The 24886-nt window shown below is 52.8% G+C and overlaps 1 protein-coding gene across 4 annotated transcripts in view; it reads right to left on the bottom strand.

The window, feature by feature from the left end:
* ADGRD1 (adhesion G protein-coupled receptor D1) overlaps positions 1-24886 on the bottom strand; it is a 126884-nt gene that overhangs the window by 82440 nt on the left and 19558 nt on the right. For all 4 annotated transcript variants that reach the window (XM_087857440.1, XM_087857442.1, XM_045779323.2 and 1 more), the window contains 8 exons: positions 18639-18818; positions 14992-15246; positions 11242-11306; positions 10359-10514; positions 6420-6479; positions 3918-4035; positions 2687-2797; positions 847-922 (listed from right to left, as the gene is read on the bottom strand). In XM_087857440.1, coding sequence (XP_087713566.1) covers positions 847-922; positions 2687-2797; positions 3918-4035; positions 6420-6479; positions 10359-10514; positions 11242-11306; positions 14992-15246; positions 18639-18818 — 1021 coding nt within the window. The remainder of the gene's footprint in view (positions 1-846; positions 923-2686; positions 2798-3917; positions 4036-6419; positions 6480-10358; positions 10515-11241; positions 11307-14991; positions 15247-18638; positions 18819-24886) is intronic.

Raw genomic sequence — 24886 nt, 5'->3', positions numbered from 1 at the left:
ATGACAGAGCAGGACACTCTGGCCACCATGACTGGGCTCAGGATGGGCACATGACCCAAACGGGCCAATCACAGCTTTCCCCAAGTTTCCACAGCACCCATGTGAGCAGACCTGACCAATGACAGAGCAGGACACTCTGGCCACCGTGATTGGAGGGAGCCAGGATGGAGTCAGATGGGCACATGACCCAAACAGGCCAATCACAACCATCCCTGAGTTTCCATGCACACATTGGCGTAAGAGCCTGCTGTCCTTCTGAGACCTCAGGACTTGAAGCCACAGGGCCTGAGCCGCCAGAGCCAGCCATGCCTCTGTGGAGGGGCCCGCCTGGAAAGGAGCCAGCACGGAGGGAAGCATAGGAGGGAGACAGAGCAACCAGGTCAGGAGGCCTCCCCTGGGCCCCTGGGTCCAGCTGTGCCTGAAGCCGTCCTGGTCCCACGAGCCCCCGTCCTCCCTGTCACCTGCCGAAGCCCACATATCTAACCAGCCCTGATGGATGCGGGGGCACACTGTTGCCCCCAGCCTACACAAGTGGCAGCCGAGGCCCGGGCAGCAAAGGCACTCATCCACGGCTTCCCAGGGGGATCCTGACCTGGCCACTGCACTGCCAGCCTGCACGCCCAGGGCCTGCTGAAGCCCCAGCGTCCGAGGTCCCGCGTCACCCTCAAAGGGATATGGCGTGTCTGGGCTCTAACAGCAAAGCACCAGGCGCTGGCATTGCGAGTCCTCTAGGACCCTTAGGCCTGTGATGGTGGGGAGTCGGGGGTGTCCCAGCGGTCAGCCCCCAGCAAGCAGGCCCACACATGTCCGCTGCCCTCTCCCTGCTGTGTGACCTGAGACACTCACTTGGTCTTGGCTGGCTGGATGTTGTCCAAGTAATCGTGCATTCTGTGGTAGAGAAGGCCCACGATGGTGGTCCAGGCTGCAGAAAAGAAGAGGGTTACAGACATGTGTCAGCCTTTCAGCGGCAGAGCCCCCAGCCAAACCCACTTGCCCAGCAATGCACAGGGCCAACCCTCACACCCAAAACCCTGGGGGCAGCTCCTGGGGCCAGGGGAGAGAGAGAGGGACTCTCAGGGGTGGAATTTTCCATGAGCCAGGGTAGAAACTTGTGACCCTTCAGCTGTGGATTCAACCACGGCAACGACTGCCTGCTCCTGCCCTGAGCCAATCCAGACACACAGATGCTGCAGCTCCCGGCAAGAGACTGACTCGCCAGCAATGCTACAGTTTCTGAGGGCAGACGGCCCTGCTCCAGCAGCGGCCCCAGCGCCAGCCTCCAGCTTTGCACCCTCTGGGTGAGCACGTCCCATTTGCTGCTGGCATATGGAGCACTTGCAGCCTCGCGAACACATGAGAAGGCAGCAGATGCGGGATTACAAGTGGCGGCGATCACGCAGGTGTCCTTCATGCCTCTGGCTACGTCCCACCTCTCTGCTATATGACAACTTTGAAACAGGAATCGTTTTTTATGTAGTGTCCCTCCACTCGCTTAGCAGAGGACGCGTGGAGGAGGAAGCGGTTAGCTGTCTTCCGGAGCTCCTCGGGGATATTCGTTGACTGCGTTAAAATCTCAGGGATATATTTAGCATCATATCACTCTCATGGTGTGCCAGGTAGAAGGGCTTTGCTCATTCAATTCTCGAAACCATGAGTCCAGTACTAATATTTTTCCCATTTTACAGATGAGGAGCCTATAACGCAGGCCGGTTCAGTAACACAATCAGTAAGTGGCTGAACCAGGGCTGGAGTCCAGGAATTCCAGCCGCCAGTCGGTCCTTGTGACCAATACGTTGTGCTGCCACAGGGCCGAGCATGAGGCCGCGGCCCCGCTGAGTGAGAAACGAGGGGTTTCTAGATCATGCAGCCAGGTGGTGTGAGAGGAGCAGAGATCATGCGTGCAGTCGGCAGATCAGAGCCTCATCCCCAGACACCCCCCGTTCTGTAGTTCAGCCCACGTGCGTGTGGGGTGTCCTTTGACATTTCCAGGCACCTTTCACACAGGCCAAACAGAAGATCGAGGGAGCAGAGATGGGCCCCTGAGGGCTGGCGAGTGACGACTCCTTGCTGGGGAGGGGACATCATGACCCTACACCACCCAGGCTGCTCTTGGTCTCCAGTCTCAGAATCGCATGTCCTCCGGCCAGAATGTCAGGAGTTGAGAATCCAAGACTCCCCCGACTGCCCAAGGGACAAGCCCGTGGAGACATTCACTTTTCAAGGGACCAGAGGGACTGTCATTGCAGTTGACGTGGCCAGAGCTGCCTGAGACCACTGAGATAAAAGTAGACCCCCGGGCAGACAGACCCCTCACCCAGCCTGAGGCCACCCAGGGTGGGGGAGGGGAGATGGCCACGGCTCTCCATATCCTGTTGATGTGTCCCTGTGCCAATCTGGGAGGACACAGGTGTCTTTTACAGTGGACTAGAATCACCTCAAGAGCCTGTCCAATGTGCAGATTCCCAGCCCTCCTCCCCACTTCAGTTTAGGGGCTGGGGCACACTTGGAATCAGCATTCTGACGGAGCATCTCAGGTGCTTGCCAAGACCCCCTGAGAAATGCTGGCCCAGAGCTGCTCCTGCAGGAACAAGCAAGCAGGCCTGAGGGCGGCGTGTCCGCCAGGTAACAGCTGGGCACACATCTGCAAGGGCCGAGGGCCCAGGGCGGGCTCAGCAACCACACTCACCTTGGCTTCGGAACGCCTCGTGGGGAACCTCAATGTAGCTCTGACCCTGGGCTGGGAAGCGGTAGTGGGAGGAATTTATGGTCTCGGGTAGGAGTTTGGCCACAGAAAACTCTGAGAACAAGCCAAAGACAGGAAGCCACAGTCAGTAAGCTCCACAGCGCAGGAAATTGGGCTGTAAAACCCCATCTGCTTCTGCTTTTGCTAACAGAATGAGTTCCCCTGGGCAGTGTAATTACCTCTAGACAATGACGACCTAAAAAAATAAGGGTCCAGGGAAGTCATTTCCACTGTATGGCTGACATGTCCATCTGGCCACACACTGTGGGGGACTCGTGGCCCAAGGCGACCCCTCTTCCCTCAGGGCAGCCCGTCAGCTCTCAGGGCTGCTTCTCACCACTCTGGGGGACCCATGACACACAGGAGAAAGAAGGTGCCGGAGATGCCGGCCTTCCAGCCATCAGTCACTATCTCAGCCAACAGATTCCCACTAAAACTAACCTACGTGGTTCCATTCACCCCTGTCCCAGGGTTTGGCTCTTGTGGGAGAGTATCAGCAGTGCGATACTCCCTCAATAAAGATTTACAAAAGGAGGGGCCATGAAGTCAGTGCGAGTGGGACTCTGCGCCCATTATCTTGGAGAAGCGGATTTAGGCCAAACCTCCAGCTGCTCTCAGAACCTGATTCTGTACCTTTCATTCCACAGACACTCAAAGGAGCTGCTACTTTCCAACCCCTGTTCTGAACAGAGACGACTGTCACACAAGATCAGTCCGGCCCCCGAGTCACCATCAAACGCTTCCGCAGCTTTGTGTCCACATCACGGCTGAGCACAGGTGCCCCGACCTCACTCTCCCTCCACAGTGTAATATTGCATAAGGACAACATAGTTTAGAAAAGCAGAGAGGTCTGTCTGAGCTGATGGTGTGTTTGCTGCTGCGTGTGTGTGTGCACCTGTGTGTGTGTGTGTGTGCACAGCTGCACGTGTGCGCACCTTTGTCCGTGTGTTTACACCCTGTGTGTGCAAATGCGTGCGCTGGGGCGTGCGCACCTGTGCACGAGTGTGTGCACACCTGTGCAGGTGTGTGCGTGGACCTGAGCAGACATGTACGCACCTGCTTGTGCAGGTGAGAGCGGGGCCATCAGAGCAAGCCCCACAGGCCAGCTGCCCTCCCGAGTCTCCCGCCCCCCACCTGCACCCACGGCCGCATCCCACACCGAGCTGACCAGTACCTGCCATGGAAGAAGAGCCTATGATGGCGACCTGGGGCTTGCTGGCGTCCAGGTTGGAAGAGATGTGGCCCATGACAGTATCGACGGTCTCGATCAAGCCCAGCACCATGGCATTGTCCTGAACACAACACAATGTGAGGGATCTGAGACAACAGCACCCACACAGTGAGCGTCCCAAGGCCCACCTGGGGCCCACCCACCAGACACATGCCACCAGGCTCTGCGCTGGCCCCCCGGCACCCCTCCACAGGGAGAGCACGCTGCATCTCTGAAGGCCGTGGCGGGCCAGGCCTGTCCTCTCGATGACCAGAGGAGAAGGAGCACTGCCCCTCTCACCAGCGAGGAGATGGCCGCTGAGGTCACCCATCTGGCTGAGCTCACAGAATGCAGACGTCCCGGTCCCCGGGGCCGCTGGCTACAAGGCTTCTATGCCCAGACACAGGTGACAGATACCTGGTCCCAGCTGCACTCACCTCAGCAAATCTCTGACTGGCCCCCCGCCCTGCCTCCAAGTCCCCTCCAGGACAAGGACACCGGAAGCATCATCCTATTCTCCATGCAGGGGAGGGATGCTGTGAAGGCGTCAGCACCCCAAAACCTCTCTAGCCTCCTCGACCTGCCTGGTGCATCCCTTCCCTCCAAGGGTCCTCTTCACTCATTTTGAGTCCCTGACACAGAGAGGGTCCCAGTGGACGCTGCCCCCAGAAGGCAGGGGTCACCCCGTGTCTCTGCAGACAGCTCAAATTGGGCTGACTGGCCCCCGTTGTCCGACACGCCGCTGCTGGGTGTGCGGCGGCTGCGCCTCTCTGCCACGTGCCCCTCCCCTCCTTCCCGCCTTTCTGAAAAGCATCTGTTCGCTAAGCATCCTCAGCATTCTCTCACAGACGCGCACGCTCCACGAGAAGCTAATGAGCTGGAAATAGAACATTGAGGCCAATTTTAGACATTTTCTTTGAGGCCTGTGGCCTGATTTCAATCAGCCGAGCACAGTTAAACACATGGAAATCCGTGTCTCTGGCGTGCAGTTCTGTTGGGCAGTGGCTGAGTCATACCTTCTCTTGAATGCACAGTAGAGCCTGAGTCTGAACAGCTTCATAATTATTCATATTTTGTGGCACAGCATTCAGAAAAAGTTACTTTAAAACGATGCTGATAAAAATCCACTGGCCATTTTCTGGGGGTTCCTGGGCTGCAGCCCTGTACACAGCCTCCCCCTGGAAGTTGTGGACTCTGGAGAGTTGTGCTTTTTAAAAATGAATTTGTTTCTAGGCAAGACTATATCAGTCTTAAATTCAGGTCCCCTTTTCTCCTCCCTTTGCCAGTATTAACTCCATCTCATTCCATCTGAAACCGTTCAAATAAAAAGTTCAAATATAAACCCTACTGCAATCTCATGAATAGCATTTCTGCCTCAAACTGCCAAAAAAATTTTTTAGACATTATAGGGGTTCCGGAGAACGAGCACCTTAGTGTTACACCAGGTGGTTGTGACTCTGCTAAGTAAGGCAGTTAAGAGTCCTCCACCCCGCTGGGCAACCCTGGACGTTGCGTGTTGAGACCTTGTCATCCGAAAATGGACAGAGCCAGGACCCCAGAGTCACCGGACTGAGGAAAGGCTCCTCGACCCGCTTCGGACTTTGCACGAGTGAGAAGTAAATTTCAACTGTGCTACACACTGAAATGCAGGGGCCTATTTGTTACCGCAGCACCGCCCAGCCGAGGCTGCCTGACATGCCTAATGTCACCGGTGACTGTCCTGCACGTAAAGACCAGATTAAGTCAGACATACAGTGTATTTGTACAGTATATGTGCACACAAGTGAAAGGAAAGCAAGACGGGAAGGAATGCACGTGAGAGTGCTCATGGCCATGGTCTGCCTCAGGACTTCAGGCGACTGCTCTTTTATATGGTTTTTGTTATCTGCAGTTTCTACATTCTCCACAACACATTAACTTGTTTTATGTTACATAGTAAAGTCGATGAAGTTATTTTTAAAAAAGAAAAAATATATATTCCATTCTCCTAATTATTTGGAGTTCAGGGGAAAAGAGAAGCCTTTTTCGTTTTTACGTTTATAACCATGAAATACATATTGTCACATGTTCCACTTTTTTCACTTCATCTAGCGATCTTTAAACATAAAACATGTTTTCTTACTACCGCTCAAGAATAATGGGATGGTGAGAAATATCTTATTAAAATGATAGCTAGCGGTCAGCCAAGTAGACACTCCTCAGGAATAAATGCGACCATTTCCCTGCTCGGTGTCAACGAGAGTAACACATCCCTGGCACCGACATAATTCCTGGGCCATACAAAGACAAGGCACTTCGAATCAGTTGTCTATCTGGTCAGAATGAGCTCTGATGTCCCAGACTGCAAGACTGCAGGACGCATCATGTCTCCTAGAGACGTGAATTGGGCCATACTTATACCACTTCTAGGAAGACACTCCCAAAGTACATACATTTTGAAATCAAAAATGTTCTTTTTTTTCTTACCTCTGACACATCAACCCAACTGGGCAGTTGAAGAACCTCTTCCATGGTTTTTAAGAAAACCTAAAGGCAGACAAAATGACACTGCTTAGCATGTATCCTTAATCCTCATAATCTCAAGACCCTCGATTTCTCCATGTCTTATCAACCACTGGCTGGGTTTTTACATATAGTAATAAACAAAAATAGCTCACATCAGCATATCAGGTTATATTTTACAAAGCCCTTCAGAGATATTATCTTATTTGCTCCCTGTGACAATCTGTTCATCAGTGATAAGCATTCAGATGTCAGAATGAACACGGCTTAGTCATGGAGAAGCCCTAAGCATAGTGCCTGGGAGATATAAGTGGCCCTCAGGTGGCCCTCAGGAAATGCCTGTCGAATGAGTAAGTGAATGAGTGAACAAGTGAATAAATCATGGCCTGCCGAATATGCTTTCCTTGGGTAGAGAAGCCAAGCTGACAAAACCACTTGTGTTCATGGGAAATTATATCTCCATAAAGAAGTGACTTGGAGACCCTTGGTGAGATCACCTTAAAATCATGCTTGGTTTGGCTCACCATTGTTCTAAAAAAATTAAATTAGCTTTTAACATGTTCAAATGGGGAGATTTAAATGAAAATATGTTAATTTCCTGCTACCTTTGAGAAGAGCAGAAGCTCAGACCACCCCTAGCCCACAGTCCCACATGGCCACCACTGGCCAAAGTGGAGCAGCAGCTGCCCCCTTAGTCAGATGTGTGTTCCTCTGTGTACCCCGGTCCTCACCACTCCCTATTGCCTGACACCTAGTCCAGTCCCTCATTTACATCATTCATGTCGGCTTTTAACTGTTTGTCTTCTACTGTAGACACAGAATTAAACTTAGGGCCTGATTTAAATCTCCCACATTTCCACCAAACTGCCATCTCCAGAAGAATCACATTCTTCCTCACACTTTTAGACACCAAATATTTTAAGAACACACCATCAAAACTCCTCACTCTTTCATTACCTTTATTTGATAAATACTTATTAAGACCCTGAAGGGCAAGGCCTTATGAACTAAGGGTGAACAAGATATTGGGCTTGAGGTCTAGTGGACAGAATTTATAATCCAGAGAGGGAGTCAGCACTTTCTTTTAAAAAGAAAAGATCACCTAGTAAAGTATTTAGGTTTTAAGTCCATACAGTTCTGTCACAAACACTGCGCTCTGCCATTGTAGTGCAAATGCAGCCACAGACAACACATAACTAAATGAGCATGTTGCAATAAAACTTTATTGCAAGAAGAGGCAACACACCAGATTTGGCCAAAGGGCTATAAATTGCTGACTCTTACCCCAGAGCTGTTTAGGGGAATAAAAATATAATGCCAGCCACATTTCCACTTTTAAATTTTCTAGTAGTTAGTTATGTGAAAGAAAGTGCGCGTGTGCCTGAGCAGGGCGGGGAGGCAGCAGAGGGAGAGACAGAATCCTGATCTCAGGTCGTGGAGATCATTACCTGAGCCAAAACCAAGAGTCGGGGCTTAACCCACCAAGCCACCCACATGCCCTTCTAGTAGCCATATTTTAAAAAGTAAAAAGAAAACAGGTGAAACTTACTTTGTCTCTATTAATTATGTTTCAAACTAATTATAGGTTTTACTTAGTCCCACAAATCTAAAACAGCGCTTCCACATGCTAATATAAAAATGATCAATTCAATATTTTACATTCTTCTCTTTGTCCTAAGTGTTAGAAATCCAGTGGATATGTCACATTTACAGCACCTCTCAATCTGAATTTGCCACAGTTGAAGGACGCCCCTCATCACCCGGCACAGGAAATGACTTCTCGCCATTTTCCTGTCCAACCGCTAGCGGCGGGAAGCCAGGACGTCATCGAAATTTGGATATTATTTCTCATTGAATCAGAGATGCGCAGGGTTTGGGGCAAATCTGCAGGATTCCTCTGCAAGCCAGCCAGAGTCGGGTGTGTCCACCTCCACCAGCAGTCCCAAACCGAGGCCCCGCAGGCCGAATCCGCCTCACAAACCGACACATCACGGCCTTTAAAGTTCAGTTAGCTGTCCACCACTTAAAAATTGGATTATTTCCCATTTTAAAGTTCCAGGATGGGGCTTCCCTTGCACAACCAGAAGGGGCAGTCCTACAGGTCAAAGGCCGGGGCTCAGGGCAGCGAGCCGCCGCCCCCTGAGACCCGCCAGCCCCAAGCGCACTGGAGTTCGCAGCCCCAGATGCTGCCAGGTGCCCAAGGGCGAGTCCCAGGGAAGAGGAAACCGCCGAGCTTAAAGAGAGTTTCCCATAAGCCTGCACTGAATTGTGTCCCAACACAGACATCCCCTCGAGGCTACGGAGATGCCTCAGCTCCCGGTCCAGCCTCCGGGAAGCACGCACCCACCGGCCATGCTCACTTCCACCCCAGGGAAGCCGTGGTGGGGGTGCGGAAGTGCTCAGGCTCCGTGGCCTTGGCCCCTCCCACACCTCCTTATGATTGGCTGAGCCGTGGTGCCCCGCCTGCTCCCCCGGGCCCGTGATTGGTGGTGGTCATGTGACCGAGCTCTGCCCAATGAGAAGTGAGGGGAGATCCGCCCAGGGAACGCTGGGAAAGATTCCCCTTCTCGGTGAGGGAGGAGATGCTGCTCGCTGTCCTCTCCCTCAGGGCTTGGCCAGTGGGGCCTGGGTGTGGGCTGGCCGACCATCAGAAAACACAGCGGAGCGTGAGGAGAACTGTGCTGCCGCGGGCACCCCTGCTCTGAAGGAAGACTGCAGCCCCGAGTGCAGCCGGCCAGCGCTGTCTGGAAGTACTCAGTGCTGGTGCTGGTTGTGAGCCCCCAGAACCAGTCCGACCGGGAGGCCGGGGGTGGGGACTGGGGGGGAGACCCAGCCAGCGGGGCGGCTCCTCGGCGCGGGCGGGGAGGCTGAGCCGGTAGAGGGGCGTGCCGGGCCCAGGGCCCAGGTCTCGGACTCGTTGGTCCGCGCGCACGCCGCACCCTGAGACCCTCGGGGTAGCACCCCGGGACCCAGCGCGCCTTACGGACGGACGGACGGACGGAGACTCCTGAGAAGCCGGCTCTCGCTCCCCCCCGCCGCAGGGGCAGGAAGGCTAACGGGGCCCTCCTTCCACTTCGGGGCGCCCTGACTTCCGGAGCGTCCTTTCTCGCCCTCCTCGGGTCCGCCTTCAGCCAGCAAGCAGGGCAGAATGAAGAAGCCTTCCAGAGCGCTCACCTAGCGCCAGACACTGCTCTCGGCACGCAGGAACGCACGCGGGTCCCCCGAGCTGAGTGTCCTGTTGTCTCCCCCACATCGCAGCAGAGCCGAGTGACTGAGGGCGCAGGGCGAGGAACCACTGAGGGAATGTCACCCCTGCAGCCAGCCCTCTGCACCCTGCTCGGACCCGTGAGCTGCCCTTTCCAGGGCAAACCCTCTCACACGTGCCTCTCTCCACCTGGGCCAAGAACCCCGGTGCTCCACCTCTACCTTGACCTGAGAATATTTGGAGGACAATGAAAAGCGGCGGCACCTTGATTCCATGCCATAAATGGCACGTTTACAAAGTGCTTTAGGTGACCATGGCAAGTCCCACTGACCTACAAGTCACAGCATTGTGGGTCACAATGTGTGCAGACTGAGGTCTAAGGTCCCACACTTCACCTGTTGCCAAGGGAGGCAGCGAGGTTTAGAACTGGAGTTGCACACCCAGATGGCCGGTGGCCAGGTGGATGCAGAGATGGGAATCATGAAGAGCTGAGGCAGAGCTGAAGGAGACCCCCGCGAGCTGGGTAGAGCAGGCTGGCAAAGCCACCCTATCTGGTGGTTCATGAGAAGTCTGTAACCCAGACTTCTATGTAGAAGTTCCTGACTTTTCTGTGCAGATTGAACAAAACACACCTGTGGGCCAGAATCTGGCACTTTGCCATCCCGGATTGACCAGAAACAGAAATCAAATTGCTTTACCTTGGTGAGATTCAACGCCATTTCCTGTGAGAGAGGCTTATTGGGTAATTTGAGGGACACGTTTCGCAGGTAACTCAGTACAGTTCCTGGGCTCTGGAAGGTTTTTCTCGTCTCTGTCAAGTTGATTATGATAGGATGGTAAGCGTTGGTGGGCATCTAAAAGAAATGACAGGCATGAGTTCCAGCTAGGGACGAAAGCCAAGAAGCCCCACGGAAGTTGAGTGTGCCCTCTTAAATCCCCGATGATGACAGTTGCACCGACTGCATACCAGGAGGCACGTTTGCGACTACCTAACACATACTGATCTTTCATCCTCTCAACAATTTCAAGAAGTATGCACCCATTTGAGAGATGAAAGCAAGCACAGGGAAGCTTACCCAGAAATACATGTGGAACTGGGGTTCAAGCCCACACCGATGGTACAAGAGTCTGTGCCCTCACTGTTCACTTAGAATTCCCAAGTGAGGTAAAGTGGTGTGACTACAAATACTAATTCCAGAGGGCAGTGTTTCTGTATGGATTGATCTTTCCTCAAATATCAGGAGAAGGGGCACAAAGAGAAAACAAGCATCGGCACAGGTCCCCCCTGCTCTCTGCGCTGCCTGCCCAGGAGACAGTCTCAGTGGTCATGTCCCTGGGCAGTCTGGTTTACTTCCTTTTGACCCCTGAGGCCACAGACCACAAGAAGCAGAGGGCTTCCCTCAGTCAGCCTGAGCATCCAGAATTAGTGCCAAAGTTAGCTTCTCCTCCAGGGATGATTTCTTCTTGGACACTAAATTGCCAATAAGAGAGAGCCAGACTGTCTAATGGAATTCAGTCCTGACAAACAGGCTGAGCAGAAAGGCTTCAACAAGAGGGGGCCGAGATCATGCGTGTGCTTACCACGGTGTTGGCCGGGGGTGTCATGAAGAAGCTTGGTGGCGTTGAAGACAACAAAGCATGCTTTCCTGGAAAGAATCAGTAATGCTTAATTAAGGACTGAAACATGGTCAGTCTTTCCCCCTAAGGAAGGCCTGTCTTTATTCAAAACTCTTCAGCTTAAGATACATCTAAGACAGCCTGAGAATGTTTTGAGTAGGAATGCTGCTGGAAAGATAACGGGCTAATAAATCAGCTTAATGGGCAGATTGTATGGATTTTCCACGGTCATGTTACTTTTCTATTTATGTTTCAAATTGCTTTTGAACACCATGCAAGTCATCATATAAAACGATGATTTTATACAGGCATTTACCGATATCAGATAAATAGAGAACCAGAAGAAATCTCCTTCCACTGCATCTGGACCAGTTGGAGATGGAATACAGAGGGCTGTTTAATCTCTGGGCTGTGACAAACAGTCCAACCAGTCAGGCCTTCCCTCCCAGACAGATGAAGCAAGACAAAGTGGTGGGGGAACTGTCCTCTTGAGCGCCTTCGACCCGGAGGATTCTAATTCTTTCTACTCCATTTGGTTAACCATAAATAATTACAGATAATGAAGACATCCAGCACCAAAGATAAGCATATTTGCTCTTCTCTGCCTGTTTTCCACCAGTGATTTCTAATTTAGCATTTCCTGGTAAGAACACAGACTAACTAGATACTCTGCCTCATTTTTGGAAAATCCCTCAAGGATGCTTGGGGTGACCTAATGAAATGACCTCATCATCCCTAGTTAGCTCCAGGAGTCACCAGCCCCCTGGGCTGGGGTGGGGCCGGGTAGTGGGGGGACAGACACAGAAGGGGAGACACTGCCCGGAGAACTAGAGCCCCAAACATTCAGTTCCCCAACTTAGAGTGACATTCCTCAAGTGCCAGGTGGTGACAGAGGAGTTGCATTGAATCCACACGTAACGTGCGTCCACAAAATAAAGGACAGGATAGTAAGGATCAGCCCGGCAATCCTGCCCACCCTCGCCATTGATGACCCTGTGAGGCTGAGAGAAGAAATGAGAGTCTTCCGTGTCCTCTGTCAGTCTCAGGACCCAAAGGGTCTTACTGTGTGGGCACCTGGTTGTACGGGTGTGTTTCCAGTGCTCAGAGATGTATACTTGGAAGTCACCAGACTCTCAGTGCAGCCTTCTACTTTCTCTGGTCCCCTGTGGAAGGGGAGGCCATCCGTGGTAGCGCTGGGGGCGAAGCTGACCAGGTGATCAGGGATCAACACTCTGCCTTTGTATGAATTAGAAAAGGTCACCCCACATGGCCTGCTCTGGCTAATGGATTAGAAGGGGATGCCCCCTCTGGGCATGTCACACAGAGAAATGCCTGCTTTGGGCACATGCTTTGTGTGCAGACCGGGCTTTATGCAAAGAACAGGTTCTGCCTCCTACAGACCACCCTGGGCTGGGCTAAGAGCAGGCTGGACCTCAGCCCCGATGTCTGTCTGTACACAGCTGCCCTAAACCTGGCTCTGATGGACCGAATCACATGGGGCAGTCCAGGGGACTTCTGGTCATTTTCTCTATATGTGCTTTATGTCACATGACCTGTCTTCAGAACCAAGTCCCCAAGTAATTTGGGGTCTGCTGGGTCTAGTTCTGGTTCAGCAAAGACCCATGCATGTGCTCCCTGGGACACATAAGTGTTAGGCAACACCTCTCCTGAATCCCCCCAAAAATCAGACACCACCTTCACCAGGCCCAGAGGGCGAGGTGACCTGAAACGCTGTGCTGTGTGTGGGGCTGATGCTCCCCATCCGAGCCCTGGGATGTCCTGGGGACAAGGGTCTGTTGGGACAGTTGCAAGAGCCAGAAACAGCGACATCGCTTTCCAGTGTTAATAAAATGGTAAAGTATCAGGAAGGCAGGATTTGTTTGAGGCTTTCAATAACACAAATACAGACGACATCTTGGTCTCGAAGTGACAAATCTCTGAATCTTAGGCTATAAAATGCAGGAGATTGATATATTTTTTTATTGTACAGGACCTATATTTTGTCCTTATGTCACTTGTGTGAAAGGAATGAATCCCACTGTCTCGGTGACAAATGGACGTCCCAAAGGCCGCAACGGACAGAGACTTCCTGCACGCACAGTGGCCATGCCCTGCCCCCAAGACCAGCAGCCCCAGTCGTCGTCGGGGAGTCCCCTCTCCTCCGAGTCTTAGGTGCGGCTAACCCCACTGCCATGTCAGAGGTGGACTAGGACCCAGGCTTAAGGCCCTCAGCATATTCTGCACCCCCAGCCATAGGACTTGGCTCCCGGGAAACACATGGATCAATCTGGCCCAAATGAGAGTCAGGGCCAGCCCTGCTGCAGGAGATGACAGAAAAGAGAAGCCCCTCGCCTTCTGCTGAGGATGGGGATGGAACCCCGGAGGGAGTGGCAGCCATGTTGGCACCGCAAGAGGAACGCAGAGTCAAACACAGAAATTCCTAGTGACACATGGGAGCACCTAGAGCAAACTGGCCTCCAAACAGATTTTCTCCTCTCGTTTCCATTGTGTGAGATTGTTTAATTCCCTTCCTGGCCTAAGTCACTTTAGTTGGGTTTTCTGTCATGGAATCACAGGGTCCTAAGAGCTGAGGGATTCACTGTCAGAACCCAAGCGGAGGCAGGCTTTTCACCTCCTGGTCCTGACCTGCCCTGCTGCTCTGTGTCAGTGCAGTGGCCAGCCAACAAATGTTAATGAGTGACTGTCATTTTTTGGCAGATTATTTTATGTTAAAATAAAGAATTAGTGTGTTCACTTGGCAGAAGGAAAACGGAATGAAGGGAAAGTAAGTATTAATCTTAAAACAGTGAAAGTGTTGCAAAAACCTGCCACATGCAGGCGTTGTGCTGATGCCTTACACCTGTCACACTGCATCTGCGTAGCCCCCAGCCCTGTGCGGCATGGCGAGTACTGTTTCCACACATTTACGAAGGAGAACGCTGTGATTTGGAAAGATTACGACGCAAAAAGTCACATATTACATGACTCCGTGTATATGGAAGACCCAGAAGGGGGAACTCTGTGGAGACAGAAAGTGGATCAGTGGTGCCACGGCCTGGGAGGGGGACCCAGGGAGCGATAGCTAGTGGGTGCTGGATTTCCTTTCAGGGTGCTGAGACTGTTTTAAAACCAGAGAGGATGGCTGCACAATGTGGTGAATGTGGTAAGTACCACTGGACTGTATACCTTAAAATGGTTGAATTTACGTTACATGAATTTCACCTCAACAAAAGTGACTTCCCAAGTCCCACGACTCATCGTGGCTGAGTGAAGATTTGAACCCCAGCTACCTGTCCCTCAGGCCCTGTCTCTGAACAAGCACTCTGTACTGAGCAAGAAGGGGGCATCCTGGGGACTCCCTGAGGCCCCATCAGAGTCTGGCACGTTGATCAAACGCATTAATGGACCTGGAATATCTGCCCCCAAAGCTGTCTGTAATCGTCCATCATGGGCACCTCGAAACCCCCGACGACCAGCAGGATACTCATCTCAGTGTCTCTGCTAAGTTGCCAATTCCTCCATCTTGGGGAACAGGTGTTCTAGAGAAATGGCTGTATTTACAAGGTTCATTAGGACGCCTCGCAGCCTGCAGCGTGGCTGCCACCTCAGGAGAGTGCGGAGTGAGAAATGCTAGCAAGGGAGGCAGACAGAGGAGCCTTGCCCTTCCAGAGATGGGCAGAGCTGGCCCGAGCCCTCCCCCACACGCCTACTGACCAATGGCGGCTGTGAAGTACATTGAGATCTCGTCCGGGGTCAGGGCCCGTTCCCAGATGATGAACTCATCAAAAGCTCCGTCCTCATAACGCTTCGTCTGGTCCTGCTCAGACCCTATCACGAGGTTGACGCTGGGCTCCCCGTAGGCGTGAGACACTTTGCCACTTGGGTCAGAGGTGCTCAAGGTCCCATTGACGTAGACTTTCAAACCCTCCTTGGATTTCCATGTAAACAGGACATGAGTCCAGTAGGGACCTAGAAAGAGCAAAGATCACTGTTCTGCTGATGTGGGAAGAGCTCCCCATGCTTGTGTCTCCCAGTAATAAGCACACCCCTCTTGAGATGATTAGTCACCGTTGACCTTGGTGAGTCCTCATACGGGTCATAATGTAGATCTGACTTTCCTCAGTCCTTTGAAGCACAAGGAAGAAATTACCCCCATCCCCCAAATTCAAGATAGCAGTCCAAAGAGACCCTTTGCTGTTTTAAATCGGATCCTTTGTTATTTTAAATTAAAATGAAATAATAGCTAATGGTCATAACTTGTACCAAAAAAATTTTTTTTAGTCCTGCCTAGCCCATCACAGTGCAGGTCAATGAAACCTATCTGACAATAAAACTTATCTGAGGGCCTGATTCAGCCCACAGCAGTTGGTATCCACCTCTGCTCTGACATAGTATGTGTGATATTAACCAACATGTTGGTACCATGGTAGGGCCACCTCCTGGCTCATTCTCTCTGGCATGAGAACCACAGTTACCAATAAGAAGAATGGTCTTCAGACTTTGACGGTAGCTTACCCCACAAAGGGTCTCACTTTATTTCGCAAGTGTTGTGTTAAGACATCTCATGGGCTTGCTTCTGGAAGGAACAGGGCAGCCCTCTAAAGGACATGTATCACCTTGAGCCATGCATCATCTTAAATCACCCAGCAATTAGCTATTGGGACATCACCAAGATAAAAGCCTCAGCACAGCAAAGGAAACAGTCAACAAAGCCAAAAGGCAGCCTGTGGAATGGAAGGAGATATTTGCAAATGACATATCTGATAAAGGGTTAGTATCCAGAATATATAAAGAACTGATAGAACTCAACACCGCAAACAAATAATCCATTTTAAAAAATGGGCAGAAGATTTGAACAGACTTTTCTCCAAAGAAGACATCCAGATGGCCAACAGACACATGAGAAGAAGCTCGACATCACTCATCATCAGGGAAGTACAAACGAAAACCACAATAACCTCACACCTGTCAGAAGGGCTCACATCAACAAGACAAGAAACAGCAGGTGTTGGTGAGGGTGTGAAGGAACGGGAACCCTCTTACACTGTTGGTGGGCATGCAAACTGGTGCAGCCACTGTGGAAAATATGGAGGTTCCTCAAAAAGTTGAAAATAGAGCCACACTACCACCCAGCAATTGCCCTACTGGGAATTTAACGCAAAGAATACAAAGACACAAATTCAAAGGGATACAGGCACCCCGATGTTTACAGCAGCTTTATCTACAATAGCCTAATTATAAAAGCACCCAAGTGTCCATGGACTGATCAATGGATAAAGAAGGTGGTGTATAGATACACAATAGAATATTAGCCATAAAAAAGAATGACATCTTGAAACTGGCAATGACATGGATGGAGCTAGAGAATACAATGCTAAGTGAAATAAGTCAGAGAAAGACAAATACCAATGATCTCACTCATGTGGAATTTAAGAAACAAAACAAAAAGAGACAGGGGCGCCTGGATGGCGCAGTCATTAAGCGTCTGCCTTCGGCTCAGGGTGTGATCCCGTCGTTCTCCCCCCATCAGGCTCCTCCGCTGGGAGCCTGCTTCTTCCTCTCCCACTCCCCCTGCTTGTGTTCCCTCTCTTGCTGGCTGTCTCTCTCTGTCAAATAAATAAATAAAATCTTAAAAAAAAAAAGAAACAAAAAAACCAAAAAAAACCAAAAAAACAAAAACAAAACAAAAAGAGACAAACCAAGAAACAGACTCTTAACTATAGAGAACAAACTGGTGGTTATCAGAGGGGAAGGGGTTCGGGGTTGGGTGAAATAGGTGAAGAGGATTAAAGAGTACACTTATCCTGATGAAAGAATAAAAATAGTTTTTTAAAAAGATAGAGTTCTATCTATCAATCAACCGCCCAGCAATGACTCAGGACCTTTCTTGCTCAGGATTGTGCAGCTTCCTAATTTTGAGTCTCTGGAGAGCACTTGGGTCCTAAGTGGGTCCAAAGTATTCTTGCCTTTAAGGCAAGAATAACAAATTTCTTCAATGAACAAACAAAGAATGTATTGCCAGGCAAAAATGTTTATAATTCTCCCCATTTCCCTGGGTGGAAAAACAGAGCTCAGCAGACTTTACTGTAAAATATGTTGAAGAAACCTACTAGGTGCCCCATCCAGTGTCAGCCCCAAGGAGCACAGAGATAAGAGTCTTACAGACGAGGCTGACCTTGGGTAGAACGTGACAAGTGCCATGAACAAGGTACAGGCAGTTCTGTATGGGGGGAGGGGAGGCAGAGATGCTTCCTGGCCTGGGATCTGAGAAACCAAAGAAGCAAGATTCTCGCAGACCTCTTGCGGAGGCGAGCTGGAGATTCAAGCTTGGTGTGAGTGAGTAGCAGGCAGCATGGCACACAGAAGGGTTTGACCCAGCCTGTTTGGCTCCAGAGTCATCCGTGTCTTTGAACAACTGAGACATAGCCTCTTTAAACGGACCAGAAAATGATTCGTCCTTAAATGTCTCAAAGACATCATTTCCTACTGGAGGCCTTCGTTCTGCCCCCCCCCCCCCCCCGCCCCGTGCTTCCCTCCTAGTCCCCAGGCTGGGCTGGGCTTCCCATCAACATCTCCCCAACACTTCTCTCCCTTGTCCAGTTTCCACGGCAGACCCTCTGCTCCCCAGCTTCCTGCCCTGGGCCTCTGACTCATGCACAGTGCACAACCTCATCTCACACCACAGAGAAAGCAGGACTCTCCAAACAGAGCCATGCAGGTACCACAACACCCACCTGCAAACTGCCCAATGTCTACACAGCCCATGCTGCCCCCCACTTGTCCCAGAGCACCCCTCCCCACAGCTCCAAGTCCTCTCCTCCAGACCGCCCTTCCTCCCCCAGTCTTCAGCCTCTGTTCCAAAAAATTTTCACATCGTATTTTAAATATTGCCAAGTGTACACCCCTGGAGGGGGCGGGAGGACATGGGAAGGAGGAGGAGCAGGAGAAGAAAGAGGCAGCAGGGGGAGAGGAGGGAGGGGAGAGGAGCAGCACAATGAGGGAGAGGAGAGGAGGAGGGAAAGAGAGGAAAAGTGTAGGGGAGGGGAAGGAAAGGGGGGAGGGGAGGGGAGGCAGGGAAGGAGGGGTGGGAAAGGAGGGGAGGGGAGGGAAAGAGAAGTAGAAACAGTGCCACCATGCTAAGCACCTGGTGTGCACTACTGCATTTCATGTCCCCCAGACCGCACGTGGGGCAGGTCCCATCAGCACCTTCCCTCCAGGACACGGAAGCTGAGGCCACGTTTCAGGCAACCCGAGGCAGGCACACAGCAGGGGTGGAGGGAGCGCGGGTGCCCGGCTGCAGGCAGGGGCCTCTCGGGCAGGTCTTTCCGGGCAAGCCCTGAGTGTAGAGGCCGGGCCCTTACCTGGCGGGCTGAAGGTGGCCTCCCACGTCATGGCGTTCTCCCGCGTGTACAGCTCCACGGAGCCCTTGCCGCCGCTGGAGCCGACTCTGAAGCCATCGGAAATGACCTGTCCCCCGTAAGCAAAAGGGGTCGGTCTGGACTGCTCTCCTTGTGTCTTCCAGAAGAAAGAAAACGTGACCCCTGAGGGAAGGAAGGGGGCAGGGTCAGGACTGACGGACAGCAGAAGGGACCCCCTCAGAAGCAGGTGGTTCTCTCCACTCCTTACTTTTCATTTGAAAAGCCTTTTTTTCCTCATTCTAGAGACAACGCATGTTCAATTCAGAAAACAAAGGTAATAACAATAGGCCATATTTATCAAAACCTCACTAAGTACTGGACGCTTCCCCAGGAATTCTGAACAAATTATCTCCTTCGATATGACGGAAACCCAAATGAAGACACTGAGGCCAGCGTGCCCGAGGTCACCAGGCCAGCATTGGGCTTTGGTCCAAGCTCAAACCTTACGGCCCCAAAGCCCGCAAACATCAGTAACCTACGCCATCCTGCTCTTACTCCTCCTTTCTGTCCAGAAGTGTCTTTACGGCAACTCCTTCTGAAACCTTTCCTGCAAGCACATTTCACAAAGAAAGGAAGCAGCTCACGCGTACTGGCTTGTAAACCACGTCTTAAAAGCACTCACTGCCTCACAACTCATCCGCTGTCCATGAGTACACTCACACGCCATCCTGCTGTCTACACGGCATCACAGTTGAAGCCGGGACGGCTGTTCCTTCAACTTCCTACGCCCCAGACGGAAGCGGACGCTAAACCCTCAGATTCTGTCCTTCAGGGTAAGTTCCTAGTGGGGAATTTCCGGTCAAAGGGGAAGCCCACTTTTAAGAGTTTTGACATTTAGGGTAGTAATTTCCCACAGAGGCCCAGACGGGGGCCCCGCAGCTAGACTTCCTCTCAAGACCCCATATCGCATGGTGGGGACGGAGGGGTCTTTGCTCAGGTGCGGCTGTGCACGCGCTGGACGAGCTGGCTCCGTGCTCGCTGCGTCTCACCTGAGAGCAAGTCCAGCTCTCGGCGGCGAAGACCCCGTCCCACAGTCACCCTGCAGGGCCGGAGCTGGCCGGAGGCTCGGCTGCACGTCAGGCTGCCCGCCGCTGCCTTCCAGAGCTTGGACCACCCCTACCCTGCTGGGCTGACTCCAGTGAGATTTACCCTTTCCTTGCACACGAGTAAACTGTGTGTGTGTGCGCGCACGCGTGAGAGAGAGACAGGCAGAGACAGAGTGTGCACGCACTCGTGCGAGTGCTGAGCTAGAGACCTGCGTGGACTTCGATGGGAGCTGGAAATCATCCCAGCTGCCCCACCCCTCCCAGTCTGGCCCAGGCGGGCGAGGATGGTGCCCAGAGTTGATCAAAACAGGCCCATGACTCGGGCTGTGAGGACAGGGGTGGAGGGCCGTTTGCCCCGGGCCTTATTTATACAAATGGCACCAAACTTAGACTTTGGGCCCTATCTCCAAATGAGATTATGGACACAGCCCGAGTCACCGAATCAGCAGACATCTGCTATCACAGAGAAACTTGCGTCCTGTCACCAACCACCTTTACTGTAACGCCTTACGGACTGACACGTGTGTTACAAATTGTTGGAATGTCTTGTGACGACCAGACTGCATTACGCTTGAATGTCCTGTGACGATTATGCTTTTGTGGGCTCCGAGCCCTAATTTGGTTCATGAGAAGCATGTAGAAAAGCATCATTTTATAACCCCGGTTTGCAATTTCTCCATTTTTTTTTTAATATAAGAGGAATCTCAAAATAATGGCAGGGGTCTGGACCTCTCAACCTCGGAGAAGGTAGGGTGGAACTCCACCTCATAGGGGTGTGTGCTTGGGGCTAGGGAGGAAAGCAGAGGGCCCCCAAGTGCCCTGAAGGACGGGACTGTGAATGGACGTCTGCTCAGAGGCGGCGGGGGTCCCAGGACCCTCCCCAGAGCCCACTCCCTGCATGGGGCCCAGCCATTCCTGCCCGCCTGGTGCCCTGGGACCGGAGTCCAGCACAAACCGCAGCCCTCCTGCCGAGCCTCCCCGCGGAGCCTCCCAGGTCTCAGAAACCCCCCTCTCACCGGGAAGCAAACACACGCATTGTGAAATTTTTGTTATGAAATGAATTCCCAGAGGGTGCATGGAAGTTAATTTTTTCCAAACACTTTGCTGCGTTTAGAAATTCCTTGTATTCAGTCCCATCTTGGCCAAATGTCTTTCTGTCCAGGAAGAAAAAGAAAAATAAGGCAGTTGGTTTGGCGTTAGGTAAGGGTGGACGCGAGGCAAAGAAGGCTGCCTGTAAGGCGAGCATTTCATTTTCACCCACGTAACCTGCACAATAATCGCTCCTCTCTGGGGAGTGGCTTTATCTTTAAACATCCGTTCACGTCTTCCCAGAGTCTCAGGAGCTCACAGGGAGCTTCTAACGCCGGCGTCCCCGAGGAGCTGCAGACGCCCGGGTCATCAGCACAGGGAAGAAGCAAGCAGAAGGGAAGAGAAGTAAGTGTGCTGATTGACAAGTTCTTTCTTCGTATGAGCAGTAAATTCGAGTCTCTCCAAACAGGTAAAATGAGGACAGGTCTTTCTCAGCAAGATGCAGAAAAAGAAAAGGAAAACATCATCCAGAGGCCACAGGAAGAGACGGGTGCATTCGAGCGCAGAAATACAAAATTCTGCAAGGCAAATAATTTACCGTAACCAAGTCAAAAGGCAACTGGCAATCCAGGAAGAAAAAACTACATGTGATACATTTAACAGTCAAGAAATTCATGTCCTTACGATGTGAAAACAACTTGACAAAGAAAAGCCTGATCAGTTAATGGGAACTTCCCAGGAGCCAGGAAGACTGTGCTAAGACTCGCACACGTATTAATTCTTAATCCTTCCAGCAACCCTGTGAAGCAGGTGTGATCGGTGTCCGCATTTTACAGGTGGGAAAACTGAGGCACAAAGAGGCCATGTAGCGGGTGGCAGGCAGGACTGGAACTGGGCAGGGTGGCCACAGGGTCTGCACTGGTTATCACAGCACCGTCCCACTCTCCCCCCGGAGACCGCGTGTGTTCCGAAGAGCGTGCGCTCACTCAATTAAACTACAAAGATACTCGGGAATTGCAGCAAGAAAAGAATGCACAACAAAGCCCCGGGCCAAGCAGGGAAGTCTTGGTGAACACACTGTCCTCTCCGTGTCTCTGTGCTAGGCGGGAGGACAGCTGGCAGGGGTGGGGTAGGGGGACTTTCTGGGTAGAGGTGCAGCCTTTTCCAGGCCCAGGGACTCAGCACAGTGTCCCGCATGCCTGTGGTTCAAAGTGGACCCCAGTAGCTGCGAGTAGAGGACCACAGCCACCTGTAGGCCTTGTGGCCGGCGTGGCATCCAAGCGCCCTCCCCCAGGAACTGCGCCTGTGTCTCCTGGGGCAGCCATCCTGGCCACCCCCATTTCCTCCGTCTGGGTGGGGCCGACCACACATCCCAGGCCAACTCCGGGCGGCGCCCATCAGTGTCTGGACCAACTCTGCTCCCACCCGTGGGGCGCCCTCCTGAGAAGAGTCAGAGCAGGGAGAGATGCGTGTTTCTGCCAAGGGTGTTTGACCACCTGCACCCAGCCTGACGCACACCGTGTTTCAAAGCAGCCACGACGCCTCGCATCCCATTTGCTCCCATGCCACGTGACCCCGCCACTCTCCACCAGCCCTCAGAGCCAAGTTCCGCACCTGTCCTGGGCCTGACTTGACCCAGAGGGGACAGCAGAAGTGACCCTGGCCCAGCCCCAGCTGCAACCACGGTCTCGCGGCTTCCGCCTCTGCCTCTTGGCGCTCTGAGCCCACACGGAAGTCCGGGCCACACACGCGAGCACAGAGGTGCCAGAGTGAGAGGGAGGGAGCCTTCCGGTGACCCCGGGGCTGGCCGTTCTCTGACTGCACCTGCTCGAGGCCCCGACTGAGAACGGCCCCCTGAGCCCAGCCAGCCCACGGAACTGGGAAAAGCAACGCCAGCTGGTGTTTCGCGTCGCACAGCAAGAGCTAACCAGACACCATTTTACCTGCGGCCATTTGTTCCTCGAGCCAATAAACTCCCCCTTTCACTTAAGCCTAATTGAGCTTCTATTGCTTACAATGACGCTTGACTGACATTTCCCTTCCTAACCCCGCTGTCCCCCCAGACGCCCCCAAAAGGAGGTGCACATGCCTCCCTCCTTCCTTCATGACTAGCACATTGGGTCGAGGGTTCGGGGAGAATACCAGAGAGGCCACTGCCGTCCCTCCATCCTCTCCTGCTTACAAAGGTACTTGGGTCCAGCCGGAGGTGGCCTGTGCCCAAGTGAGGCCATGACACAAGGGAGAGCCGTCTGTCCGTCCCCTGGCGGCCCTGGCAGCCTGCTGAGAACAGTCTGCACGACAGTTACCCTGAGCCAGAAGGGCAGGCTCAAGAACGTTCTAGAGTGGGAAACAAGTTGTCCACGTCCAGTGCCTCCAATGTCACCTCAGCGCCAAGCTCAGGTCTCAGAGAAGACCTGTCTCAGGGCTGCAGCAGAACACGCAGACTGGGGACATCACATTTTCTCACCTCCCCTGACCCTGCCACCTGCCAAGGCCAGAGAAGCTCCAACCCAGAGGGACACAGACGAAATCGGAGGAAGCAAGCCCCTCATTGCTTCCTTCCTTCCTTCATCCCGCAGATGTTTATGTGGTGGCTGAGCAAGGGGCTGCCGACGGAAAGGTGCACAGAACCACAGGGTCCCCGGGTTGCTGGCACGCACCGCCGTGCAGGGCAGTGGACCCACAGACATGGAACGCACTCACACGGGAGTCTCTTCAGTGACCCCGGGATTCAGTGTCAAGAAGGGACACGGGGGCCATCCGACCTGAAGACCAGGAGCGGCTTCCCGGAGCGGAGGGGGTCCCTTTGGAATTGAGATCTAAAGGAAGGGGCGTTCCCAACAAGGGAGGGGCCGTGGGACATGGAAGAAACCCGATTAACATGGTTTTGTGGCAGCACGTGGTGGGGGAGGGGAAAGAGAAGCAGAGAACGAGGTGCAGAGCCCGGGCCTCTAAGTGTGATGAGGTTCAGAGGGAAAGCGGGGGCTGTGCCGCGGCCCGGGTCTTCCAGCGGCACTGCAACAAATCACCACCCAAACTGACCACCTCTCTTCCACTTCCGGAGGCGAGAAGTCTCACGGGGCTAAACTCAAGGGGTTGGCAGGGCCGCCTTCCCTCGCGCAGCCCCAGGGGAGGACGTGTTCCTTCCCTTTTCCACTCGTGGAGGCGTCTGCATCCCTTGGCTCAAGGCCCTCGTTCCCCATTCAAGCCACCTGTGAATGTCTCTCTTGGACTTGGCCCTTGGAGGACCCCTGTGATTACCCTGGGCCCACACACGATCTGGGACCCTCGAGGCCCCTCGTTAATCACACCAGCAAAACAGGCGAAGGGTACACGGGAACTGTCTGTCTGAGTCTCTGTAACTGCATGTTTATCTAGAGTTAGCTCTAAATAGAAAGGATTTGAGAAAGAGGAAGAGCCTTCGTGGGGTGGGGAAGGCCTTTAGTCTGAGTTGGCTGGTTCACTTTGACAGCACATCCCAGGCCAGCAAGCTGTGCGTTCTCCCGGTTTCGGGGGAAGAGAGGCCTCCCAGAACTGGGGCCCTGGTTCCTTTGTCACATGAATAGACGCTGTCATGGGGCCCTCCCAACTACTGGGTACTCAGTGGGTTTCCCTGCAGTGCAGCCCTGTGCAGGAGAGGATCCGGGCGTGCAAGGCTCCGACAGGGGTAACACCTGCCAAGTGCTTCCACAGAGCACAGGCTGGGAGCAGGGTGAGCCTGGCAAGGCCTTTCTGGGCTTTCTGGTTCAGCAAAGGGAAGCTCCTGACCCCTGGGGACGGTCGACCAGCAAGCTCGCCACCTCTGGTCCCAAACCCTGATCTCTTAAGACACTAAAATGTGATCTCCGTCCCTGCACGTCAGCATAGTGCTGCTGAAAATGACATTTTCTACCTCCGTATTTTTAAGAGTCGTAATTCCACAACCTAGGGTCCGGGACACCTGCTCCAAGAGGATTTTAGCACTGAGACACGCCTTGCCACGACACGAGTCACAGCGCGAGAGGCCACCGCCTCCTCAGTTGTCTGCTCTTCTGACTGTGACGAGGGGTAAATCCATCTGCGTGTAAGTAACGATCGCGAATCCCCACTCGGCAAAGAAATACCACGTCTCAAGTG

This window comes from Ursus americanus, chromosome 30 (assembly GCF_024610735.1).
Source record: "Ursus americanus isolate L20-20 chromosome 30, mUrsAme1.1.p, whole genome shotgun sequence".
In the NCBI taxonomy this organism is placed as follows: domain Eukaryota; kingdom Metazoa; phylum Chordata; class Mammalia; order Carnivora; family Ursidae; genus Ursus; species Ursus americanus.
Note: the sequence above shows the minus strand (reverse complement) of the source record. Positions and strands in the feature narration are given on the sequence as shown.